Raw genomic sequence first — 23662 nt, 5'->3', positions numbered from 1 at the left:
TACTACTCAAGTACTGGAAATGGTACGTATTATAAAATAACGTAACTGTTTGAAACTAGATTCAATTATTTGCTATTAAAATGAACTATTCTCAAAATCTAATCATTACGCGCAAACATATTCACACATGCGCATTCTATGGCCGACGATATACTTGAGAAGCGTGTACATCTAGCGGGGGCTTGGTCAACTAACGGAAAAGGGTACATACAAGATGTCCCAAAAATGTTGTAACACCTTGAAAGGGGTGGTTCGGCGGGTGATTTGAAACAACTTTTTCCTTAGCGAAAATATTGTCCGAGGCTTCGTTGAGAAGATATTAACGGAAAACACTGACCAATCAGAGCGCGCGGATACCGTTGGAGCGGCCGCGGTAGCGAACGCTATGTACTAAGCGGCCGCGCTTGTACGCGAACAAGCGACTCTACGCGTATCGAAGGGCATTGGACGCGGCCGCTTAGCTCGTAGCCTTCGCTACCGCGGCCGCTCCAACGGTATCCGCGCGCTCTGATTGGTCAGTGTTTTCCGTTAATATCTCCTCAACGAAGCCTCGGACAACATTTTCGCTAAGGAAAAAGTTGTTTCAAATCACCTCATGAACCACCTCTTTCAAGGTGTTACAACATTTTTGGGACACCCTGTATATGTTGAGTTGTTACGATATTCTAATGGTAAATGTCAGATTGAAAGTCGTGACTTTGCGTTACATGAAATTAGACCCTTTTTTCAAATGACCAAGCTGGTGTTGCTTTTATCTGAAAATACGAAAACACGAATAATAAAGTTACCGACAAGGTTTCGCCTCTGTGAAACTATATAGTCTGTGTCATTATTGTATGTCTGGTAGTGGGATAAATCCAATGTGGCGACTGAGCAGATTGGATGTTCATGGATATTTCGTTTGACATCACAGAACCAAATAGTTTGAAAGTAATGTGATTGTAAACATAAAAATGGATATATGAAAACGTCAAGATATCAGTGATGGTCAAATAACCAAAGACTTTTTGTAATTATAAGTGGAGAAGGAAGTTAACTGCAATTGAAAATGTTGCAGTACTGTTATTTTTCTTTTTGACACATTATGGACTGTTGGTAAGCAAACAGATAACATGAAATCTTAAAATATTGTTAGGTTAAGAAGTACTCTTCTTTGTTATTAATATTTAATAGTTTTATATTATTAGTCATCACATTTTTAATTTGTTACGTTTAGCATGTGGATTTCTTGGCACATAAGTAGCTGTCTTGATAACCCTTTCATTAAATTATTACGTTTCTTAAGAATATTAGTAGTATGATTAATGTATATTCAGTGAGTAATTTTAACACATTAAGTGCCATGTCAGTCACTGGTGACTGACAATGTACTTACTGGCCAGGCCATGCTAGTCATTGTTGACTAATGATATATAATTTTTTAAATTATATTTTTAGTTAGGAATAAGAATAAAATAAATTTACAGGTTTGTAAGCACCAGCCATTGCAAGTTATGAGACATAGAAAATGTGATTGTTGATAGCCTAGCTAGCTCAATGGTTAGGGCAATCATTTAACAAACAAAAGATCCAAAGGAAACCACAGATTGATTGCATAAAAATAAATAGACATCTTAGTCTTTTTCTGTTTCCATTTTTTACACTTTTCCATTGACAAAATGAAACGAGCACGTATAAAGGCTATGGTTACTGTTCCACCACGGCGAAAAGCAACACAAGATTTGTCAGTTACCGAGACAGCTGGCATAACTGAGTGTGATGAAAAAAAAATTAAATCAGATGATTCTTATTTGGCATTACAAGAGACTCCAGAAAATAATTCCCCAGAGAAGCAAGTATTGGAAGATTGTATGATAATAGAACAGACACAAAATGAACAGCTTTGTGATAACAACCAAAATATTCAATGTAAAGCTGAACCTAAACCACGTTCCATTGAATTAAAAAAAGAAATGGTGCTATTGTCGGAAAACTCAAATACAACAGAAATTGGTAAGTATGATATACTGTGTACTATGAAACAGTAAGTGTTACTCTGTCCCAACTTGTCAAATAATTATTTGACATTTTCAGTTTCTCCTGTAAAATCAGCACAATGTCGATTATCCTACATGAGACCAACACCTAAATTGGACACTGGTGGTAGAGTAAGAAGAAATAGTATACAAGGAAGCGGAGCGAGCGCGAGTGAATCGGAAGATGATAGTAGGAAAGTAATTGCTGCCACGGCCAATCATATGAAAAACGATGTGGTTCACTCAACAGAGTGTGCTAAGGATCCTGTTACCAGTAATACAAAAAATGACACAACAAAGTCAAAAACAGGTCAGAAGAGGCGTATTTTAGTTTCAGAATCTGCAAGAAAATTAGCAGAGGCTAGAAGGGAATTTAATATAAAACATGAAAATAAAACACCAGATAGAACTAAGCTTACTATGTATGATCTAATATATTATAATCCCGTTTCTAATCCTATGAAGAAGTCTAAAGAGTCTGGAGTCATAACAAAAAGAATTTCAGAATGCGAGTAAGTAGTTTTTTAATTAAATAAAAGTATATATGTTCAAATTAAATTATAAAAAAAAACAATACAATGTATTATTACAGATCTGAAGAACTTCAAGAAGAAGAAAATGTAGATGATCCGTCATCCGCTATGCCTGTACCTCAAGTAAAAGTTGGACCAGATGGTCAGTTAATAATAGATGAACAAAGTCTTGTTATAGAACAAACCAATGCAAAGAAAGGCAGGGAAGTATTAGCGAAGGACGCTATTATTGATGATGATAACAATGGAAATGGATTTTATAAAAAGCGTCAGAAAAGTAAGGAATGGTCTAAATGGGAAACTTTAAAATTTTATAAAGCATTAAATACAGTGGGTACGGATTTCCTGCTGATGAAAAGTGTGTTCCCAAATAGAACACGGCAAGAAATTAAACTAAAATTTAAAAAAGAAGAGAAAATAAATAGGAACCTAGTTGAAAAAGCACTTGCTTACCATCAAGAATTTAATATCGAAATGTTGGAAAAATCATTGGGTAAGTTTAAATAATGAACTAAATTTGTAATTTGAGAAAAAGTTTTTTTTATCCTTTACCTTTTAGCAATTACTTCACACAAAATTTATTGGAAGACATTCTGTACAATGAAATTTGTTTGTTTTGATAGCCACGTTTGAAGCTTCAGAAAGGGAACGTTCCCGTGCGCAAGAAAAACAAAAACTACAGGGAGTAAAAGAAAAAGAAAAAGTAAAAACAGAAGGCAAGCGAAAATCTAGTAAGTTAAAAGACTGTTTCTTCTTATTAAAGTTTTATTAAATAAATTATTTCCTAACACAATATTTTTAGGGGTTGTAGCCTCTAGCATTGAAGAGATGGATGTATCAGATGAGGAAGAAAATTATTCAGAGTTGATGACATCAAATGAAAATACAGAAGAAAATAATTACGAGGAACCATTAAATAAAACAAACAAAAAGAGACGTAAAGAAAGAAGAGAAGAAACAAATATGTTAAATCAATCGTTAATTGAAACAGACAACGATAAATCGTTGAGCTTATACAATGGCTTCGATAGTGATACAGAGGTTTATCATGTCAGACCAACTAGATCCGGAAGATTACCAAAAGCAAAAAAATTACAGGGACCAGATATAAACACACTCGACAATGAAATGCTAAATCATAGTTCTACTCATCGTAGAACTGTGACGCCGTCAAGAGATACCGTGAAAATTATAGATAATTCAAACTCTGACGATATTGACATTAATCAAGAAAGTGAAGATACAAATTCTGTTAAAACAATCATACCAAATATCAATCATGTAGAGCCAGGATCCTTAGTTATTTTATCAAAAGAATCACCAGAGGAACCTGGAAAAAGTGTTTTACAAGTTTATATGGTTAGTTCTAACATCAATTCTTCTGAAACTCTTGAAGAACCTAATATTACATCCGTAAATTTACCACCAGAACTTTTGGAAACTGTAACTACTAAATTATCCAATGTTGAATCAATTACTCTAAAACAAGAGTACGAATAATTTACTTGACAATACTTGCATCTTGTATAAGCCTAACTTATCATCTTTAGTTTCAATTAATTTCTCAGTTTTAGCTAAACTTCAAAAAAGATATTTTACATAATCATTTTTTTCTACTTTTTATTCCGTGGAATTAATGAGTTTTATTAATACATTACCACATGACTATTTAATTATTACTTCAGTGTCGGTAATTGAAATGAACACCATCTGATACAATAGCATAATCTTTAGGGTTAATTGTGACAGATAAACCTATACTTTATACTATAGCCGCCCAAATTTTTGTAATATTTTGGAACGTATATCAATATATAATTGTTTGCTCTACATATACTAGTGTGCAGAATATATTTCCCACTACATTCAAGGAATACGATACTCGTACTCTACAGAAAATATTATGTCATTGTTTACCGCGAACTACAAGAAACATCGTTCCCTGCATTTCGAATTTGGTCTGAATGTCATTCGAGTGCTAATAAGAATCACGCAATAGTTGGCACAAATCTGACATTCCCGTTTGCAAGAGACTTAAGTATTAAAAGAGAAGCTATTAAATAAAGTTATTATAAAATATTTTGAACTAAGAATTTATTCTATCGTGTATACATAACTTTTTAATAACCATGATCTTACGTTTTTACGAAAGTAGTTAGAGTATAGAGGGTGAAAAAAATAAAATTTTCTTCTATTTTGTATAAATTATTTTATTTATTATTGAATCCATTATCAAATTAAATATTGTTGTATACAATTGGGAAAAGTGTAACGCGATAAAAATAGGTGTATCCGAATCATTGGTCGGTTTAATGTTAAACATCTCGTATGTACTAGAGTATTAGAATTATTAGAGTATTATTAACACGAATCCAATTACGATATCAAAAATATCGGTATAATATTGTTTATTACTTTTGTTACAATATAAGATAGATTAATGAAATATCGAACAGGCATAAGAATTAATAACATAATTCTAATGTGTCACATGGAATCCATTTCGAACTTTCCAATGCATCCCACAAATTATAATCTTGTTCTATTATTTCCCTATTAAGTTTATCGATGTCTGTAGGAATTGAATGTTCTGCAAGAACGGAAAAAAGTTATAATTGTATATCATTGAATTTATGTTTCATAATATTTGTATAAAAAATTCTCGGTTATGGGTCTTCGAGTCACGTGAATTCTTTAATAACTTTAGAGATAATGTTGTGAAATACATGTGTTAAACATGTATTATTTTATATATAACATATATACAAGACGTTTTCTTACCAATCAATTCCAATTCATCTTCTTCTGGTTTTTGATCCGATACATAACTATTATATCCATCCAATGTCGGTTCGCTTTCATAATAACCCTGTTGCCATGCACTATAACTATTCCAATATGATGATGTATCATAGTAGTTATAAGAATCTGAATTCATGTTTGATGCTGTATATTCAGATGATGATTGAGGCGGAGTAGATCTAAAAAGAAAACAAACATAGATATCAAAGGAAAATGATTTGTACTGTACGAAACAAATGTTTTAGACATTTTGCATACCCTGATATTTTATTCCAAGGTCTAGGAACAGCATTGCAAATTTTTAACGATTTTGTTCCAAGCCCTCTATATCCATTCATGGTGACTAGACTATTTTTCTGTTCTTCCTCATTGGCAAATCTAACAAAACCATATCCTTTACTAAAACCAGAACTGTCTAAAATTACTTTGGCAGTTCTAATTGAATTATATTTAGCAGCAAATGCTCTATACAAGGAATAGTCATCTACATCCGTTGATAAATCTCCAACCCAAATACTGAACTCTCTTTCTGCTGCTGGTTTTCCTGTTGTACTTGCGTGATTTAATCGAAATCTTACAGCCTGAAATACAAAACAAAGATGAGTTGAAAAAGTTAGATGGATTATTGCATTTACCATTTAATTCTGTAATTATCTACATAATTATAAACAAAGATATAGTAATAGTATATTTTTCTAAATAAATGACTTCTCATGCTCTCACCGGGTTAGAACCAGGAATTACTTTGCCATTTAGTTTGTGCATTGCGTCAAGTGCCATTTCATCGGTTGGAAAATGTACAAAACAATAACCTGCTGGTTCACCAGTATAGCGATTCCTCATTACTTTAACAGTTTGTGGCTGTTCTCCCATTTTATGAAAAGCATTCATTATAAAACTCTCTGTCATATATGGTTCTAACTAAAATAAATCATATACATAATTTAGCAAAAATAATAAGTATGCAATATACAACAAACAAATTTCTGTAATGATATTTAGAAAAATATTTTTACGATAAGATATTTATATTAACTCTTTGCACTACATGCTCATTCACAGATTACAATTCACTTGAAGAACCTATATCTTAAGAACTAATGGTAAACTGAATATAATTTTGTTGTAGTGCAAAGTGTTAAGTACACTTATGTTTTGTAAATAGATCATATTTACTTACTCCTCCCATCCATAATTGACATAATACCATCGGTCCTGACATTCTTATCTTTGATTATATGAAATTCCAAAGACTCTTATAATTCTGTCGTAAAACAAAATGTTATTGAGCATAATTTTAAATATTTAAATCATATTTTAATTCAATTTGTTGTTTTACATATAGGATCAGTACCTCATACATACTTGATATAACGTTACAGTCACCTAAGGAAAAAAAATTTATCCAGATAACGTTTGAAATACGTATGTTAAAATTGCAATAAGAACGCGATTCTAACATAAAATATGATCAGTGCTGTACAAATTGTAATAAAACTTAAATTTTTTTTATATAGCAATTGATATTTGCATTGCAACTGTTCTAAGCACGAGAATTATAAATCTTCAAAATTACAACTTCTTACACCGTCGGAGGTGAATAGGTTAGGTAGACAAACACAATGCCTTGTAGCAAACACAGGCGGGATCCATATCTGATCGGTACTTTGTAACAAACAACTCTTTTATTAAACAATGGCAAACAGGACAGCTCGTCTACCAACTTTCGACGAATGTAGAAATCTTTTTGAATATAAATTGACTGAAATCAATTTTGTTTAGGAAAGCGTTATTATTTATTTGTAAATAATATCTAATTTAGCCACCAACGGAGAGTAGGTGAACTACTAGTTTTCATTAGAATTAGATAGTTTCACCAGTTCTTCAAGAACAATAATGAGAAAAACACATAATGATTATGGATTTCCTAATCAAGGGAAGTAAACCCTATACAGTCTGGTAAGTATCTAATTCCCGCCGAGAATTTTACTCCTGGTATCAGGATCACATGATAAGCGAAGAGGTAGCACGAACCACATTCTGGTAAGTTTATTTGTTTTATTAGAGTAACTATATAATAGAGTTATTTCACTATATTATGGTAAGTATCTAAATCCTGCTGAAATTTTACATTTTGGTATCAGAATCACATGATACCAAAGATTCTTCGTGCCACCTCTTCTCACATAATGTGTTCCTGATACCAAAATTCAAAATCGGCCAGAATTTCGACACGTATCGAAAAATGTCCCCCTTGAATTAGGCAACCTGTACTTACAGATCTGTTGGGCCGGTTGCCTAGTTCAAGGGGCACATTTTTTGTACGTATCGGAATTCTGGCTGAATTTTACATTTCGTTATCTGGAGAAATTAATAATTATCTATTTCAATAAGAGGTTTATTTAAAAACATGTTTGTATACTAGTCCATCATTTATAGGAATGTAAATAAATGACTTTGAATAAACATTTATTTAATAATTTTATTTCAGTTTACAAGATGTGTGTACAGATATAGAAAGATATATAAACAAATACAGATTTATATGGATGATAGTTCATGATAGTCCTCAGTGAGGTTCACTCACCACTGGACCAGTGGCACTGGTGAATTCTAGTGGTTTCTAGTAACATGGATCATAATCGTTGATCAGGTATCCATGGTTGTCCATTGAATGTTCCGTTGGGAATGTTAACGTAAATAATATATTGACAAAAAGTTTATTATAAATTTTGTAAAATATTGTATAGAATATAGCATTACAAATGCATTCTTTAAAGAGATTGTCTGGAACAATCAATCAATACTATAAATGTTATTTAAAAAGATGCTTAACCTCTAAATCGGCTCAAAATAGAGAAGTTGAGGTTGAAAAAGGTAAACAATTATGTTCCAATTAATACTTAGTTTAAATACAACTGAAGTTAGTGTATTGGTTATAAAAATAAAAATAAAATGTTTTTGTGTATATATCTAGTTGTAATTATAAATTATTACAGAGAAAAATATTGTGGTCGATTATTTCGAAAGTGTCACTACAATTGGGATAAACTGTCCTCAAAAAAAGAATTGTTTGGATTTAACAACTGTACAAGAATTGACAGATGAACTAGAAAAATTTGAAAATGATGAAAAATCTGTAGTTGGTGTACTTCACGGTATTGGAGGCAACTTTTGTAGCGGCTATGATCTTAAAGAAATTGCACGATACAATGGAAAGAACGAAGAAATTTTACCACAGTTTGGCCCATTGGTAAGATAAATGAACTTCTGACAATTTGCAGAAAATCATTTATATTATTCACTTATTCGTTTGATTATAGGCTGACAGAATTGAATTAATTAAGAAACCTTTAATTGCTGCTATAAGTGGATACGCTCTAGGTGTAGGATTTGAACTTGCCCTAATGTGCGATATAAGAATAATGGAAGAAAGCGCGATATGTGGATTTTTGAATAGACGTTTTGGCATTCCTATACTTTGCGGTGGCACTGTTCGTTTACCTGCTTTAATTGGATATGGCAGAGCAATGGAACTTATTCTAACAGGTCGTCTTATTTATGCAAAAGAAGCACTACAGTGGGGTTTAATTAATCATTGCTCAGACATTGGCACAGGTAGAGTTTTGCTCTTAACAGAAGACAATAAAACAATATAAAATATATAAATTCTAATACAAGCAAATTTTTCTATTTGTAGCTCTAGGCAATGCAGTAAATTTTGCAAGATCAATTACAAAATTTCCACAAAGTGCTTTGCTCGCAGATCGTACTTCTGCCCATTTTGCTACATTCTCTGCTAAACAATTAGAAGAAGCTTTACAATTTGAGAAAGTTAATGCATCTCATTTAGTATTCGAAGAGGGTGTTAAAGGAGCAAATCGATTCGTCACGGAAAAAATAGGAAGGCATGGAAAGTGTCACAATATTTCTCAGATAGACGTTAGTTTTAAAGATCTTGATAAAGATCTACTCTAAATATTTTGTAAGAATGCATGTATACTTAATGCACTATACTTAAGACGACTGACCTTCTCAGAAGAGACAAATACACACAAAAATGTACATAGAAATTTGTATAAAGAAGTTTGAAATACAATTATTATCAATACATTATCAGTTATTTATCAATTTCCCATAACCATTATTGTAACAATCTATTTGTATTATGGTTTTATTTTCAATGTGGATTTCACAGATGAACCTTTTCTATGCGACGTATGATTCTTTAATAGTATGTCGGTGCATCTTTTCGCCGTTTTTCCAGTAAGGAGTGGTGTGAAATTTATCATTTGGCCATTTGAGTCCCCTGAGTAATCAATATTTAAAATAAACGGAATTCTACATAATGTAGAATGTACTTACGTTGATGTATGACTATTAAATATGTTAAATCGGCATCAAAGATGTCGAGACCAGATGTGCGAGGCTCGAAGAAGGAAACTTTTCTTAATTGACAACTAATCTCGTCACATAAATCGAATTCGGCTGAAAATATCTACTTCTTTACATTTTAGAAATAATCGAAAATTCGGTTTTTGCTTACTGGTATTTTCCAAGTTTACTGCATTTCGAATGTAATTCAGTATCAATTTGAGAGGGCAATCGATATTTGTCAACAATTCTTTCTCTGTCCCTTCGTGCTGCATATTTGAATGCGCCTTATCGCTATCAACTAAGCCTGGAAATCAGACGTTACTATCTTCATCGAGAAGGTCGCATAGCGAAAATATCCTTACCAGTGTATTTAATTCGTATAATTGACGTCATACTTCGATCAACAACGAGTATGGGAATAGACGCATGAAATAACGTAACAAGGTTAAGGCAATCGAGACTGATTCGATATTTCAAATTTATATCCATGCCTTCCTAGTTTTTCCGCGACGAATCGATTTGCTACTTTAACACCCTCTTCGAATACTAGATGAGATGCGTTATCTTTCAGATTTAGTTTATCAAAATAAATCTATTTTAATATTTCTTTATATTATCGTATACCGTGTGCATTTTGTACTTTCTCGCGCATACAAATTCCTTATAAATGCATAAATTCAATATTTCTTTATATTATCGTATACCGTGTGCATTTTGTACTTTCTCGCACATTCAAATTTCTTATAAATGCATAAAAGCCTGCAGTGTACTTATAACGTATAACGAATAATACATAAACAACATCAGTCTCCAGGTATGAGGATCAGTTAATAAAAGGAGCAAGGTATCTAATATTCTTAAACGTGTTAATTCGAAATTTCTTAAAAATTAGGTGACGTTCCTTGGAGTTCATCTTTGTAGTCGATGCGCCAGGGGAGTGTGCCAGGTCCTAATCAAATTTCCTCAGGATGGTCACCGGCGGTCGATGCATTCATTGTACTGGAATTCGGCATAATCGTGGAATTTCATATTCAAGTTGAACAACAACGACCGTCCGCAGGCTTAATTGGCGAAAGTAATGCGAGCCGGCCAACCACCGTCGAGCCAGTTGAAGCTGTGTGACGAAACGAGTGCAGGTGGCAGCGCATTGTTGCGCAATCCTTCGTACCCCTCTCCTCGTCTCCTTGTAACCAGGAGTCAGGACGAGAGTCCCCTTCGTAATCAGAAGGCTCTCCCCACCAAGTGTGCCTTCCTCCCTGCTCGACCTGGTGAATGTTTGCGCCCGCAAATCCGCGCGATCACCGTCGACGGTTGTTCTTTCTTTCGTTTCTTTCTTCTATCCCACCTTTCCCTCCAAGGACTCTCCTTTTTGTTGCACCTTCGGCAGGCCGACCTGCTAGCTTTCGAAGGAGGAAGGTTTCTAGATCTTCCCCGCGACGCAGGCTCCTGAAACGAGATTCGATGGCACAGTTTAGTCGGAGCTGGGCTTTCGATAATAAATAGATAAGTACTGGAAGCATGGAATCCTTACGAGTATGACCGTGGATCTTTATGCCAAATAAAATCTTTGCGAAGGTACCTACAGATATTTAATCTAAATAGGAATTTATTTTGCTCTGTAAATATTGTATTACGTGAGCTTTACTTTCGATACCTTCTTTGTATTGTTGCATACTGCGTGTGTTTTGTAGTTTCTTGAATATTCAAATTTTCTATAAGCGCATAAATATCTGCAGTGTACCTACGAATTAAGGTAGGTAGGATTGGGATCGTCATTGGTTACGAACGATTGAGATGTTGTTAAAAGTAGTTGAGGTATCCTATGTATCCTACAACGAAGCTATGCAGTCAACAAGAATCGGACAAGGCAAACTAGGAAAAGTCATAATTCCAGATGTCGGAGTAGTCATCAAAGACGTCGAATCTTTAAAGTCTGCAGCACTAAGAAAAATGTCTGCCGATATAAATATAATTACTACCAAGAGAGCTAATTACAGCTTCTCCGTTTACTCGAGAGTTAACATTAAGCGAAAAAAGATGAACAAATATGTTTCGAACGTAAACGATCGAGCGACATCAGGAGGATGAACGATAGGAAAGATAAAAGGGCGGTTCCCAGGATATTCTTTCTGATCAGCGTCTACGTGGCATTTGAGAGGAAGATGCCAGCGCCTTTCACGAATCACCACGCGATCCTATAATACGTTATTGTTACAAGCGAACCGGTGAAAGAAAAATTCTTTCCGATGGGAGAGGCGAATCGACGCGCTCCTCGTTCTCGCGAGAAGGCAAAAGCGTCGTTCGTGTTACAAAAGTATTACCAACGTCTCTCATTCTCTTTATTCTTTTTTCTATCTATTTATATAAACACTTACACGCAAAACAGCCGAATGCAAGCCACTAAACCTTTTTACTGTATCTACCACAGAAGTTTCGTGTTTCCCCTCTCGCGACTTTCATTGACTGGCTTCAAAGTACCCTCAGAACTCCCTTGAAAGTTTCCAATATCGTCCTAGCTAACACAATCTTAGATCATTAATTGGAACAATACGAGTACAGCACGTAGAATTTCGTTACCTGACACAAACTTTACCTAACAAAACACTGAAACTTTTGGAACAACTCCGCTAAAACTTTTTGCTGTATCTAACAAAGAAGTTACATGTTTCCTCCCTCGTGACTCTCATTGACCACCTCAGCTCCAAAGTACCATAGGAATTCCCTTGGAGGTTTCCAATATCGTCTCAAGTAATAGAATGTTAGACGTATCATTAATAAACAATACGAACGCGTGGAATTTCGTATCAAGGGACGTTTCGTTCGCGTACCAGCGGCTGTTTGTTGAAATTACGAACCTGGTGCCAGTCGTTCGGGGCCACTTTCCTCTTCGTCCGCGTCATTAGGCGCAGCGACAAGACCGGGAAAACGGATTCAGCCTATGCAGTTTTCATACGCCGTGCTCAGAGCTGGTCGTTTCGGGTCCTTTATACGGTGCATCGTTTGCCTGTCCATTCTGTAGCCCGCGCTGATCGTATCTGGCTGCCACTTAACCATTACGTTTTACGAGGCGGATGGACGTAAACTGCACTCCCTCTCAGAGTCCAGCAACAGGTTACGTCGTCTTGCGAGCCACGACGAAGGGGAATATTTTCCTCAAAGCGTGCGTGGAACGCGCAAACAGGATCGGCGTATCCTGGTGCGCCCGTGAAATTTACCGCAGCCGTTACAACGCTCCAACGTCCTCCGCGGATCGACGAGTCGCCTCCGGGACGCTGTACACCGAGTTTATGTCGTTTTCTCGTCGTCTGCCCGATAATCGTTGCTCGGTGGAGCCCTGCGTCTATTCGAAACAGAATAAATACCGATGGTAACGCTCGTATGTACAGGGTGGATCGAAAAACATGGGTAAACGTACTCTTCGTGGAGGATTGGATCGTTCTTTTGGGAGAAGGGTTTCCTTCGCTGTGGTGGGTTCTAAAATTTATTTGGACAAGTAAATAGAAGAGGTAAATAGGCTAGGTGAATTAACTCTTTGCACTCGAGGCCTTTTTTTCTGGTAGCTGCCAGCAACTCGAGATGTTTCGTAGCATTCTATCGCCATGAATTCCAAGCTATCTAGATTTGAGAATAAGGTCATTTTATTGACACTTCGAGCTCCAAAGAAATGAATCCTACATTTGCTGCGTGAAACCTGATGGTGACCGAGAGTCACCTCTCGAGTGCAAAGGGTTAACTTCATCGTCATCGCAGACATCGTCAAATGACACACGGTGATATTCACGTTTCATCTACGCTTTGTTCACGCCAAAATGATTCCGAGATTCGCTCTTTGTATTTGAAAAGAATCTGTTCGTCAACTGTAGCCAACAGACTCACCTTAGCGTGCATAACTAGGTGCTCGATACGTTCGCATAAACAGTGCGCGCGGCTTGCATTCTATACCGGAAAAGCGAGGTCCTTGAACTCGATTCCTCGCCACATCTCTGGCTACCTAGCCGCGGAGTCGTCCTTTATCCGCTGGTACGGTCGTATGCTAAACGCATCTTTCACGCATGGCTCGCGTACACACACGTACCAGGGCGATAATATAAACAGGGCGTGGCACCGGGATGGACAGATTTTCCTCGAAACTTCGCCGACGCGAAGAAGGATTTGCATGAAATTGAAGCTCTATGGTGCTTGTAGAATGTAAACGACGGGGTTTCGTTCAGTTTTTGATGGGGTCTTCTGATTCGTTTATTGGAAGGTGAGGATTTCATTTCAATTATTATTTATTATTATTCATTGACGGGACATGTGCTTTAAGAGAGAACGAGTTTAACACTTTACAGTCGATAAAAATTAAGCACACGGTATGCGCACCATAAGGCATTGCTACGTATTATATATTGCTATGTATATGCGTTGCTATATTTGCTATACATTGCATACAGTGGATGTAACTGCGTGCTTGCTTTTTGTCGAGTGTAAAAATGTTGAACTTGTTCCTAATTGAAACTGTAAAAGTGGATGTACAAATCAATTCAGCAATTAGAATTTGTTTTCGTTGCGATACTGAACGCGTACCTCTGCGGAATTACCATCGATCCCGGTATCGTCCTATCGAATTAACTTTGAAAGCGATATTGCCACGACGAAACGACACACCGACAGAATTTAACGCATTAAATCGAGTATGAACTGTTCCTGCCCAGCGAAATCCTCATTAACCGAATTAATCGCGGTACGTGCAGTTCGATCAAATGTTTCGTCTATTATTGTTAATGGATGCTTCGCGTGATTGCATTCCGATACGGGCTTCGCATTATGGATGGAGAATTAGCCTCCGAAACGAACGTAAGGGACGTTATCTGTTAAAGAGAATATCGATGATAATATGAATTTGAATTTAAGTGATTCGAAGTAAAATTTAAGCGGCTGTCTAAATGCTGGACTCGAAATTTAAGAAATTATCTTTATTTTGGGAATGTCAAATACTGGTCAAACCGTTTTTTTTTTTTTTTTTTTTAAATAAAATGGTTTACGGTGAGTGGTAATTGGTAATTGCAATTTTATTTCCGATCCCTCATTTCTTACTTTTTATCGAAATAAACATTTGACCAACTCTCGAACTTTCACGATCGTTAGAAAATTAAATTGCACGTGTGTGACCGCTCGAATCGACTCGACGGTCCTCACCTACGCGTTTGTCCAGAGCATGCAGAAAGGTGGTACACGTGGGTGTGTTGGGTTGGCCAAAGGCCAACGATAACGACAGCGAAAAGTTCTAGTATCGCGGATCCGCATCGTGAAATACATGTGTGCATTTGCATCGATAAAAGGTGATCGACGACAGTATCTCCGATCGGTTGTTTATCAGAGTTCAACGATCAATTACTTGTTCGCGTCGCGTGCGCAGGAAATAAATAGAGCGAAATTCTCATCTAGGTAGAAGCCCCGAATTACGAATAAACGATAAGGAGAACTCTTAGTCGTTCCTGTTTGGATGAGAATTAAAATTTGAAGTATAGGTAATATATATGCAAGAAATTACAACGTGACCGACCGTGCGTGATTTACATGAATTTGATGAATCAACTAACTAACTAAAAAACTAACCAATTACCTTGGAACCACGCAATTTATTGCAACAACGCGTGATTCGCATAAACCTTCAGGGAACTTGAGGAAATTTTTGAAAACTCTGCAACCCCTCGAATTTATCTTATACAATCATCAAAAAAATTTGCTGGATATAAAAGCGCAACGGGGGTTAATTATAATTGAAGGTGCAGAGTATCTTCTTCACTTCTACCGAATTTGGACATTCGTTTAGGTATCATAGAGAGAAGAGCAAAGTTCATCGACATTCTCGCCGGGAGAGGCCTACTTATCCTCCGACTCTTTCGCCTCGGCGTTTTCACTTTTGGCCTGCGCTCTTCGTCATCTTCGAGTTCGCTCCGAACCTTTTCCGCGTTTAGTTGCTCAATCCTCCCCGGCCGTTAACGAGCTGGCAAAAAGCAACGAACGATATCGCAAGAATAACGGGTAATTGCCGCGTTCGCGCGGTACAGAGGAACGCCGGAATGTTGCTCGGCACCGGCGCGAGTAATTGAAGTACTACCTTAAAAACGCGATCTCTAAAAAAAAACTGCCCATCATCGCGTTGATAAATGCTCGTTAAATAAATAAATACATGGTAACTGCACTCGTCGAGGTTGAAGAGATGAAAATTGTCGAGTTAACATACTCTTGGCCTTAGAGTGTCTTTTGCTTTTAATACGAGAAATTAAGCGAATAAATACATGAAGATTGAGAGAGAAAATAAAGGGTAAGAAATTGTACAGGGCTACCAGATCTCTTTCTTGTGTGTTTCCTTCGTTTTCCGTATGGTGATCGAAATCGTTAGATTGGTAAATGAATGGAAATTAGGGGTGAAAGTAGACACTCGGAAATTGTTCAGGGAATTGTTGACACTTTCATGCTTATTTTTCGTTGGCTTTGATTAGGGTGCACGAAGTCGCTAATTAACAAGCTATCTACTTAACCAACCAGTAAAGTAAACAACCGAAGAAGTAGGTAAGTACTAAACCAGGTAAGTAGCTACATAGCTAAATAACAAAACAACGAATCAACTAACTATCTAGCCAACTAAACAACCAAACAACTAGCTATCTACCTAACCAACTAACCGAAGAAGTGACCAATCAACTGGCAACTACTACCCACTTATCTAACTAAAGACCTGCTCGTATAACCAACTAGCGAGGTAACCGATCAACTCATAAACCAACCAGCTGACTAATTAAAGAACCACTTATCCAACTGAGTACCCGAGTAATTAAATAAATAAAGATGGACAGGTTCCCTCGTAAATAAAGGGATCGATTGAGCCGTGAATCGTTCCTCCCTGGCAACGATCGAGCTCGTTCGATACAGGATTTACAGGTTTCCTAAAAGGAAGACGCCTCGGTTCAACGTACCGATTATCGCGATCGTTCTGCCCGACTCGGCCCGTAGAAATTATTCAGGTGTCGGTAGTAGCGGTTTATCTCCGATCGACGAGCCGCCGCGCTTAAAATCGATTAATCTTTCAGGCGCGAGCCGTGGGTAAGCCACGATAACCGCCTCGCGTGATTTATTGAGAACCCGGATCGCGAAAATATTTAAGCCACCCCGAGTTTTTTTCCCGCGGTTTCATCGGAGAAGTAACGCGTAGTAACGAATTCCTACTCGGACGTGCAACAGGTCTGTTTACTCGCCTCGAATCGGCTTCAGACATCTCCGACGTTCGCGTGACTAGAGGGTGGATGACAGAACGGAAATTAATAAGCAGCTAGCGAGATGAACAACGTCTCAGTTCCAAGCATCTATATATTGCAAATTAGAAGTCACCTATAATGAACATTTATCATAATAACCACTGAATTATTGTGTATAAAAGTACAATATTAGCCCTAGAATGGAAAGGTCACTGTTTACTCTCTTAATGGAAAGATCGAGTAATTTCTACTCCGTTTCAAAATACCCAATCTTTTACCTTTTTTCTTCATTAGTACATAACGTATCAAGGAATAAGCTACCAACATGGTTAAAAATAACAATATTTAAATTACAACATTTTAAATACTAAATCTTTATGAAAAGTCTTTAATAAAGTGTAAAGAAGTAGGAAAAGGTAACGCAAGGAGTAAAATTTACTCGATCTTTCCATTCTAGGGTTAAAGTCTATTGAACGTTGTAATGTATAACGCGTACGAAGAAGTCGCAAATAAATGATTTTTAACGAAACATCGATTGTCCAATAACTCGTTACTCGTTCTTCTCCTCACATAGTCGCTAAAAGGTACAGGATAATGGCGACTGTCTCGAACAGTCCTTTTCCCATCGGCGGGCAAACTACGCGGCAAAACAGATCTTTTCAATTAAACATCCGCAAAGCTGGCAGTTTAATTGAAAATGCGCGTAAACACCTTTCGCTGGATTTCTTTGTCCGTCGCTGGCGTTAAAGGGAATAATTCCTCTCTCCTTTTGGATTACTTTATTTTCCACGCCGCCTCGTCCTCTCAAGGCTGTGAAACTGTTATCGTCGAGCTTCGACGCAATAGCCCTCCAAGGATGTTCCACGGACAGGCGAAATTAATCAAATTTAGTACGTTACAGTTACGTTCATTATGCGAGCGGCGTTTCGCCCGACGGGATTTAAGTTACACTGCATGAGAAAACCTGTTCAGTGGCGCCTCTATTATCCCGACATCGGTTAACGTCTTCGGGGATATCAGCGAATACGCGCGCGTCCACCCTTCGAATCATCTCAAAGATCTTTCTTCTCAAGTATTATTGTTTTGGGAATATTATTTATAATTTATTAAAGGGCGTCCGGATTGAGCGTTTTATTAAAGGGAAGCTCGTTTCTTCGTATTAGTGTTTCCTTGAATGGTACAAAGTTGTTCGACTGTGGTACATGCGTAAATAAAACTGGAAAGACTCGATTTATAATTCAAACTTCTGTTACATTCTGACTTTTGTATCGGAAAATGAAATTGAAATTAAAATGAAAGCGAATTTGAATTCGGAGTCTCTGTTGTAGTCGCAAAGAAACTGAAATTCAAATTTACACGGAATTAAAACGAAATTGAATCGAACCTGAAGTGTCTATCGTAATCGAAAGTGAATCGAGTTTCTCTCGCTGCATCGAACACGTGTAGATCCATATAGATCACTAATGTACGCGATCGATACCGAGTGCTACCAATCAAGTCGAACGCAACAAAAGCGTCTCGTCGATCAAGGTTGTCGCGTTCCGTGAGTGAACGCTTACTCTCGTAAGCGAGTCAAGGTCGACGAAATTGAAATTCGAGAGGATCGATTTCCCGAGCGATCTGACAAACGGGAAAGTGAAGACCGTTATGACTGAATCGCGCAGAAACGGATCCTGCGCTCGGCCGTAATCGTTTTTGCGAGTGCCAGAGAACTGAAACGTTAATTTTTGGCATTCGAGATCATGCGAGTGGGTGCGTGCTCCCATCTAAACGAGCCAGGGTCCTTGGAATTCAAGGATGTCGAAACGGATCTGTACGCAACCGTAGAAACCGGGGAGTTGTGGTCGATCATTGATCCACGTTTTATCAAGACGTTGTATTTGTATGTTGGTGAAATATAAGAATGATTGATAGCGGGTGTGCTGGGATAAATTGTATGTACCAAGGAAGCATTTTATTCGGTTCTTATAAATTTTTCTAAGGGCAATATGAAGCTATTGTCACTACTTTCACGAAGAATAAAGATGTGTAATAATGTTGTACATGTTTAGAATTGATTAAAATGGCTGTTATTACGTACTGGAATTTTTGTATATATTTGTAACGATTTATAGATTATATCGTAGACTGTATTGCTCTGTTTTTATTTACGCATATGCCAGCAAAATCTACGATATCTATTTTATATATACCTCAACGTTAATGGCACGATAAAATGAATTATACTGTATATACGCTGAATGAGATGAACGTCATGAATGAAAAAATATATATTTCATTACCTAGAGCTTCGTTTAAAACTTCTCGATCGACCGTATTCTTTCACGAGAATGATCGCAGCCGGTTCGAAGCGATCCTGCATCTGCCAGACGAGGGTGGAACGATTCAAGGTCGTCGAAATTCAAGATCGAAGAGACCACTTTCCCGAACGATCCGAAACCCGTCAGGATCCAGTGTTGCCGAAATGGATCCGGATTGGACGCCGCGGAGGCGTCGATCGGGATCGATCGAGTTCCGCGAGTGGGCGAGCGCACTCGTAAGCAAGTCAAGGTCGTCGAAATTCAGACCCAAAAAAGATCAAAGGCATCGGCCGTTTCGCTTATCCGAATCGAAGCTTGTTAAACCGGTCCACGACATGGCGCAAGCCGCTGTGACAGAGTCGGGTATTATTAAACGATTCGTTGGTTGAATAATTATTTAAATGAGTAGTTACTCGAGAGTCATTATTTAACTGAATCAAATATAAAAGTAAATTTTCATTTGAATAATTTTTCAAGAGAATTTTTATTTGACTGACTGTTCATATGAATTTTTGCTTGAATAATTATTTAAGAGAATTTTCATTTGAGTGACTGTCTATATCAATTTTTATTTAAATAATTATTTAAAGGAATTTATATTTGACTGTTTATATGAATTTTTATTCGAATAATTATTTCCAGAAATCGTTAGTCGACTAATTGTTTAAACGATTTCTCATTTAAACCATCATTGAACCGAATTTACTTCAATAATTACTCAAGTAGACGATCATTTGAACGTTTGTTCAAATAGAAATTCATGTAAATATTGTCACTGATTCAAATGACGAGCAATCGATCATTTCTTCCCTTCGTCAAAGCCTCGAAACAATATTCAACAACTTTCCGATAAAAAACTCAATAAAAATCCGAACAAGCAATCCCTCCAATTCCAGTTCGCAATCAATGAAGAGAAACGAACAATTTTCACCAACTTCCCATTCGAAACCAAATAAAAATCTATGCAAATAATCTTACCGATTCTGGTTGGCGAGCAATGGCGGGAGAGAGGCCCCGAAGGTGGTAATTTCCAGGAATCCCGGATCTCTGTCGCGGCCTCGTCCGCCCTTTTCTCGCGGATGCTTGGCAAGTCGTTTCCAGCTCGTAAACACGCGCGGGACCGCTTCCATCGCCTTCACCTTCGGAGCCTGGTCGAGAAGCAGCGCCGCGGGGACGTGCAGAAAAATATCGCCTGGATCCGGTACCCAGTCGGGCAACTACCTGCCGACTGGTTTGTCGTTGTCTGTCCCGTGTTATTCCTCGTGTCGGATCCGTGCCTAGCTCGCGGTTCGAGTTAACGCTCATTGTCGATCGATTGTGTTTACGCAACGTCTCGGTAAGAACTAGTTTCGCTCGGCGGCGTGTGTTTGTTGTTCAATTTCCCACCAAACTGAAGAGAATCCTCGTCGAATGAGGGATTCCCCATTTCGTTCCGCGACGCGAGAGACGATTGGACGCGGGTGGAGCTTCGATTCCGAATCGGGGAGGCTGGGAGTTGGGTACGCGTTGAAGCTGGGATGCTTTTTGGTTTTTCTAGGGTAGAAATACAATCAAAGGTGTTATATACAGGGTGATAATACGATTATTCCATCTTTTATCTTTGTTCGACCGTTTGGTGAACTGCGTTAGATCTAATGGCTTCAAACTCCAATGTAAGGCGTAATATTACGATAAATAAGCATGTATTGTATGTATAGATCGATAAACTTGTCTGAATAAATGTTATTATATTATGGATAAAAATATATAAGGTTTCATTTCCCTGCATTGGAAAACATGCATCTACGAATCCATAATTTATTTTTATACGATTTGTAACGTATGTCATTGGTACTTGGTATTTGATATTTGAGATATAATATGTAAAAGGCATCAGTGTTTTTCTTGTACCTGTCATACAGTCTACAAATCTATAACATGTACTATATTATAAATATAGAATATTTGTTGTAGCACACTCGTTACTTCGATTATTTTGGTACCATAATGTGCTAACAAATTTAACGTTTCGATTTGTCTTGTTAATTTGTGGCAAAAGCGACGTCATTCGTAAAGGTTTTCCACGCGGATGTCGCGTAATAAAACGTCGCCGATGACATTGTGTTTTGTTCAATCGAAACGCAGTTCAGTTTTACGCGCGATTATAAATAATCGTATTTACGCGCGTTGGAATTCACGGACCCACGAATATGGTCGCCTTGAGCAAGATATCTGAATAACGAGTACACGTATGAATTTGTTATATGAAATGTCCTTGCGTGCATATATGTACATATATGTCCTCGTCGTATACGTTTGCAACAATGAAACGACGGGAAAATATTGTCATATTTATTTGCCACGAAAGTTGTTGAAATATTCTACGCAAAAGGTATCGAAACGAGTTTCTTTCTCGACGCTGCAACTTCTTCTTCACCCACTCTTTTGGGAGAACAGAATTGGTATTCTTTGTAACCAAAACTCGAAGAAAGAAACGAGATCGTATAGTAATAATTATGATAGGAAGCGAAAGAAGATCGTAAACATACATAAAGAACATTGTAAAACAGGAAAGTCCATAAAGAAATACCAGTATGAAACTTAGAGAAAGGAAAGGTGAAGAAAGAAAACAAATTCTAGAGGAACGAGGTTCTTTATCGATGCTAATCGTAATTCGTAATTTCTTTAAATAATTTTGAATAAGATTAGTAGGTTAAGTCCAAACTTATGATTGTATGTATTTTAGATCAGTAAGTAAAAGTTGAAAAACATTTTCAAGAGATCTATCATTTCTTTGGTACCTATATCAAAGTATATAGTTTCTTTAATACCAAAGGTAACAATTATCGTTTTCGTTTTGAATCAGTTACTAAACACTATGATGCACACCCTGCGAGCTACCAAAATTCTTACCAACATATTACAAGAATACAAATAAAAATACACTATATATTTCTTTTTATATTCCCTGAAATTTCTTTCATTTTTCAATATTTTTCTAAAAATTGTTTGTCAAACCAAAGTTCCTGAAACCTGAGGAGAGCTTTTCGTCCACCGACGACAGCTTTCGTGCTCTGCACGATACGTAATTCCTGCAAACGAGACGCGCATCGTCTAATTCGCCCGTGCTTCTTCAATTTATCTCCATTACGCAGCCGATCAATTTAATTCACTGCACTACCTCGTTCATTGACTTCTCAATTCACGGTTGCACTGCTTCGAAGGTTTCGAAGTTGCGAATCGCTACAGCCCGGTGAAACGTAATTCGCAACTCTCGTCGACCAGAGAAGGGTAAAGTTTCATTCGACAAGCAAATCACGAATTAACCCTGGTGTATAACTGTTAGGTGCAGAAATTAATTCTGTGCCTGCATATTCAATCGTTTATAACTTTAGTTTAAGTATGTACTAAATTCTCAACGTGATTTCTATTCTGATGTATCTACGTGTATATAATTCAACAGTCTCCTTAAATGTCCCGATATTCTGTGCCTACGAAGCCTTTGTACAGAATTAATTTCTACACTTTAATTATTTATTGAATATGTACAGAATTTTCGAGTAATTCAGTGTGCGATACTTCAGTCCACGGTTCAAAATTCGAATAATAGTAACGAACAAGTCCATCATATAACAATTTATTCGTAATGTTTAATCGAACAGTAACAGTTTAAGTTGTCCATTAGGAAATATTTCATTCTGTTGTTCAATTGAAATAAGAACCTTGATTTTTTTAAACGAACAAATACATATCTCTTCAAGAACTTCGAGTGTAGTTTTCGATCTTCAGCCAAGAATAATAAATACTAAAAAGAACGAGTTCGATATTTTCTACCGCCCCACCTGTGCGCAACGTTTCACCCAACCCGGAGATTGTCAATTGTGTGTTCCTTGCGAGGAGATTCAGGAACACTATTCTACTGCACCTGTGCACCAAGGTAACCGCGAGTTAACGAAGTTTCTACCGCACACCTAGTCGGATTTAACGAGAATACGGAACGTCTGCGAGCGATTCGATGCAGCTGCGTTACCGTGAGAATAAAAACGACCAGATCACGAAGGGAAAAGACGTCGAAGGTGAAGGAAGCAAAAGTAAAAGCGTCCCGGACGCATCCCGAGTGGAATCGAGATGACAGAGGCAAAGAAAAGAGAGAACGATTCCAATAAAAATGGAAACCTGCTAGACTACTCATGCATGACTACTACTGCATAGACGTATCCGGAAATTCTAACCCGTAAGCTTCTTAATGGCATACGATATCTTCACGCAAGTAAACGTTAAAAATAAACTGCTATCTCTGCTTCTATATGTATTAGTTCTAGATTGTCCCAAAAGCTTCTTTTTTTTTTTTATTATTATTGATAAGTAACATAATATTTGATGTTTTATGCAATGAATTTTGCTATTGCTGTTAT

At 37.0% G+C, this 23662-nt stretch overlaps 3 protein-coding genes and 1 long non-coding RNA gene across 10 annotated transcripts; 2 read left to right on the top strand and 2 right to left on the bottom strand.

Annotated features, from left to right (window-relative positions):
• The first annotated feature begins 847 nt into the window (after window positions 1-847).
• LOC128889735 (transcription factor TFIIIB component B'' homolog) lies at window positions 848-4380 on the top strand. The gene is made up of 6 exons (XM_054147655.1): window positions 848-1095; window positions 1467-1992; window positions 2074-2527; window positions 2608-3041; window positions 3172-3279; window positions 3351-4380. The coding sequence occupies exons 2-6, from the start codon at window positions 1659-1661 to the stop codon at window positions 4046-4048; spliced, it is 2028 nt and encodes a 675-aa protein (XP_054003630.1). The 5' UTR covers window positions 848-1095; window positions 1467-1658; the 3' UTR covers window positions 4049-4380.
• Window positions 4381-4941: 561 nt separating this feature from the next.
• Window positions 4942-7216, bottom strand: LOC128889764 (tRNA selenocysteine 1-associated protein 1-like). 7 transcript variants are annotated; one of them, XM_054147716.1, is made up of 7 exons: window positions 6937-7215; window positions 6705-6736; window positions 6531-6614; window positions 6074-6271; window positions 5609-5931; window positions 5330-5529; window positions 4942-5138 (listed from the first exon to the last, which is right to left on the bottom strand). In XM_054147716.1, the coding sequence occupies exons 3-7, from the start codon at window positions 6570-6572 to the stop codon at window positions 5014-5016; spliced, it is 888 nt and encodes a 295-aa protein (XP_054003691.1). In that variant the 5' UTR covers window positions 6573-6614; window positions 6705-6736; window positions 6937-7215; the 3' UTR covers window positions 4942-5013. The 7 variants fall into 7 exon arrangements, with proteins under 7 accessions (XP_054003691.1, XP_054003692.1, XP_054003693.1 ...); XM_054147717.1 differs by having other exon boundaries at window positions 6716-6736; XM_054147718.1 differs by lacking the exon at window positions 6705-6736 and having other exon boundaries at window positions 6937-7216.
• A 726-nt stretch (window positions 7217-7942) lies between these two features.
• Window positions 7943-9345, top strand: LOC128889283 (short-chain-enoyl-CoA hydratase-like). The gene is made up of 4 exons (XM_054146745.1): window positions 7943-8227; window positions 8350-8603; window positions 8674-8968; window positions 9051-9345. Exons 1-4 carry the CDS (start codon window positions 8116-8118, stop codon window positions 9326-9328), a joined length of 939 nt encoding a protein of 312 aa, XP_054002720.1. The 5' UTR covers window positions 7943-8115; the 3' UTR covers window positions 9329-9345.
• A 29-nt stretch (window positions 9346-9374) lies between these two features.
• On the bottom strand, window positions 9375-20990 carry LOC128889282 (uncharacterized). Its single transcript, XR_008460408.1, has 5 exons — window positions 20247-20990; window positions 19251-19616; window positions 12579-13067; window positions 9716-11170; window positions 9375-9659 (listed from the first exon to the last, which is right to left on the bottom strand). It is a non-coding gene; the product is annotated as an uncharacterized LOC128889282 (long non-coding RNA).
• Window positions 20991-23662: the final 2672 nt, after the last annotated feature.

Source organism: Hylaeus anthracinus, unplaced genomic scaffold (genome assembly GCF_026225885.1).
Source record: "Hylaeus anthracinus isolate JK02 unplaced genomic scaffold, UHH_iyHylAnth1.0_haploid 11997, whole genome shotgun sequence".
In the NCBI taxonomy this organism is placed as follows: domain Eukaryota; kingdom Metazoa; phylum Arthropoda; class Insecta; order Hymenoptera; family Colletidae; genus Hylaeus; species Hylaeus anthracinus.
This window is presented reverse-complemented; position numbering and strand designations above follow the sequence as displayed.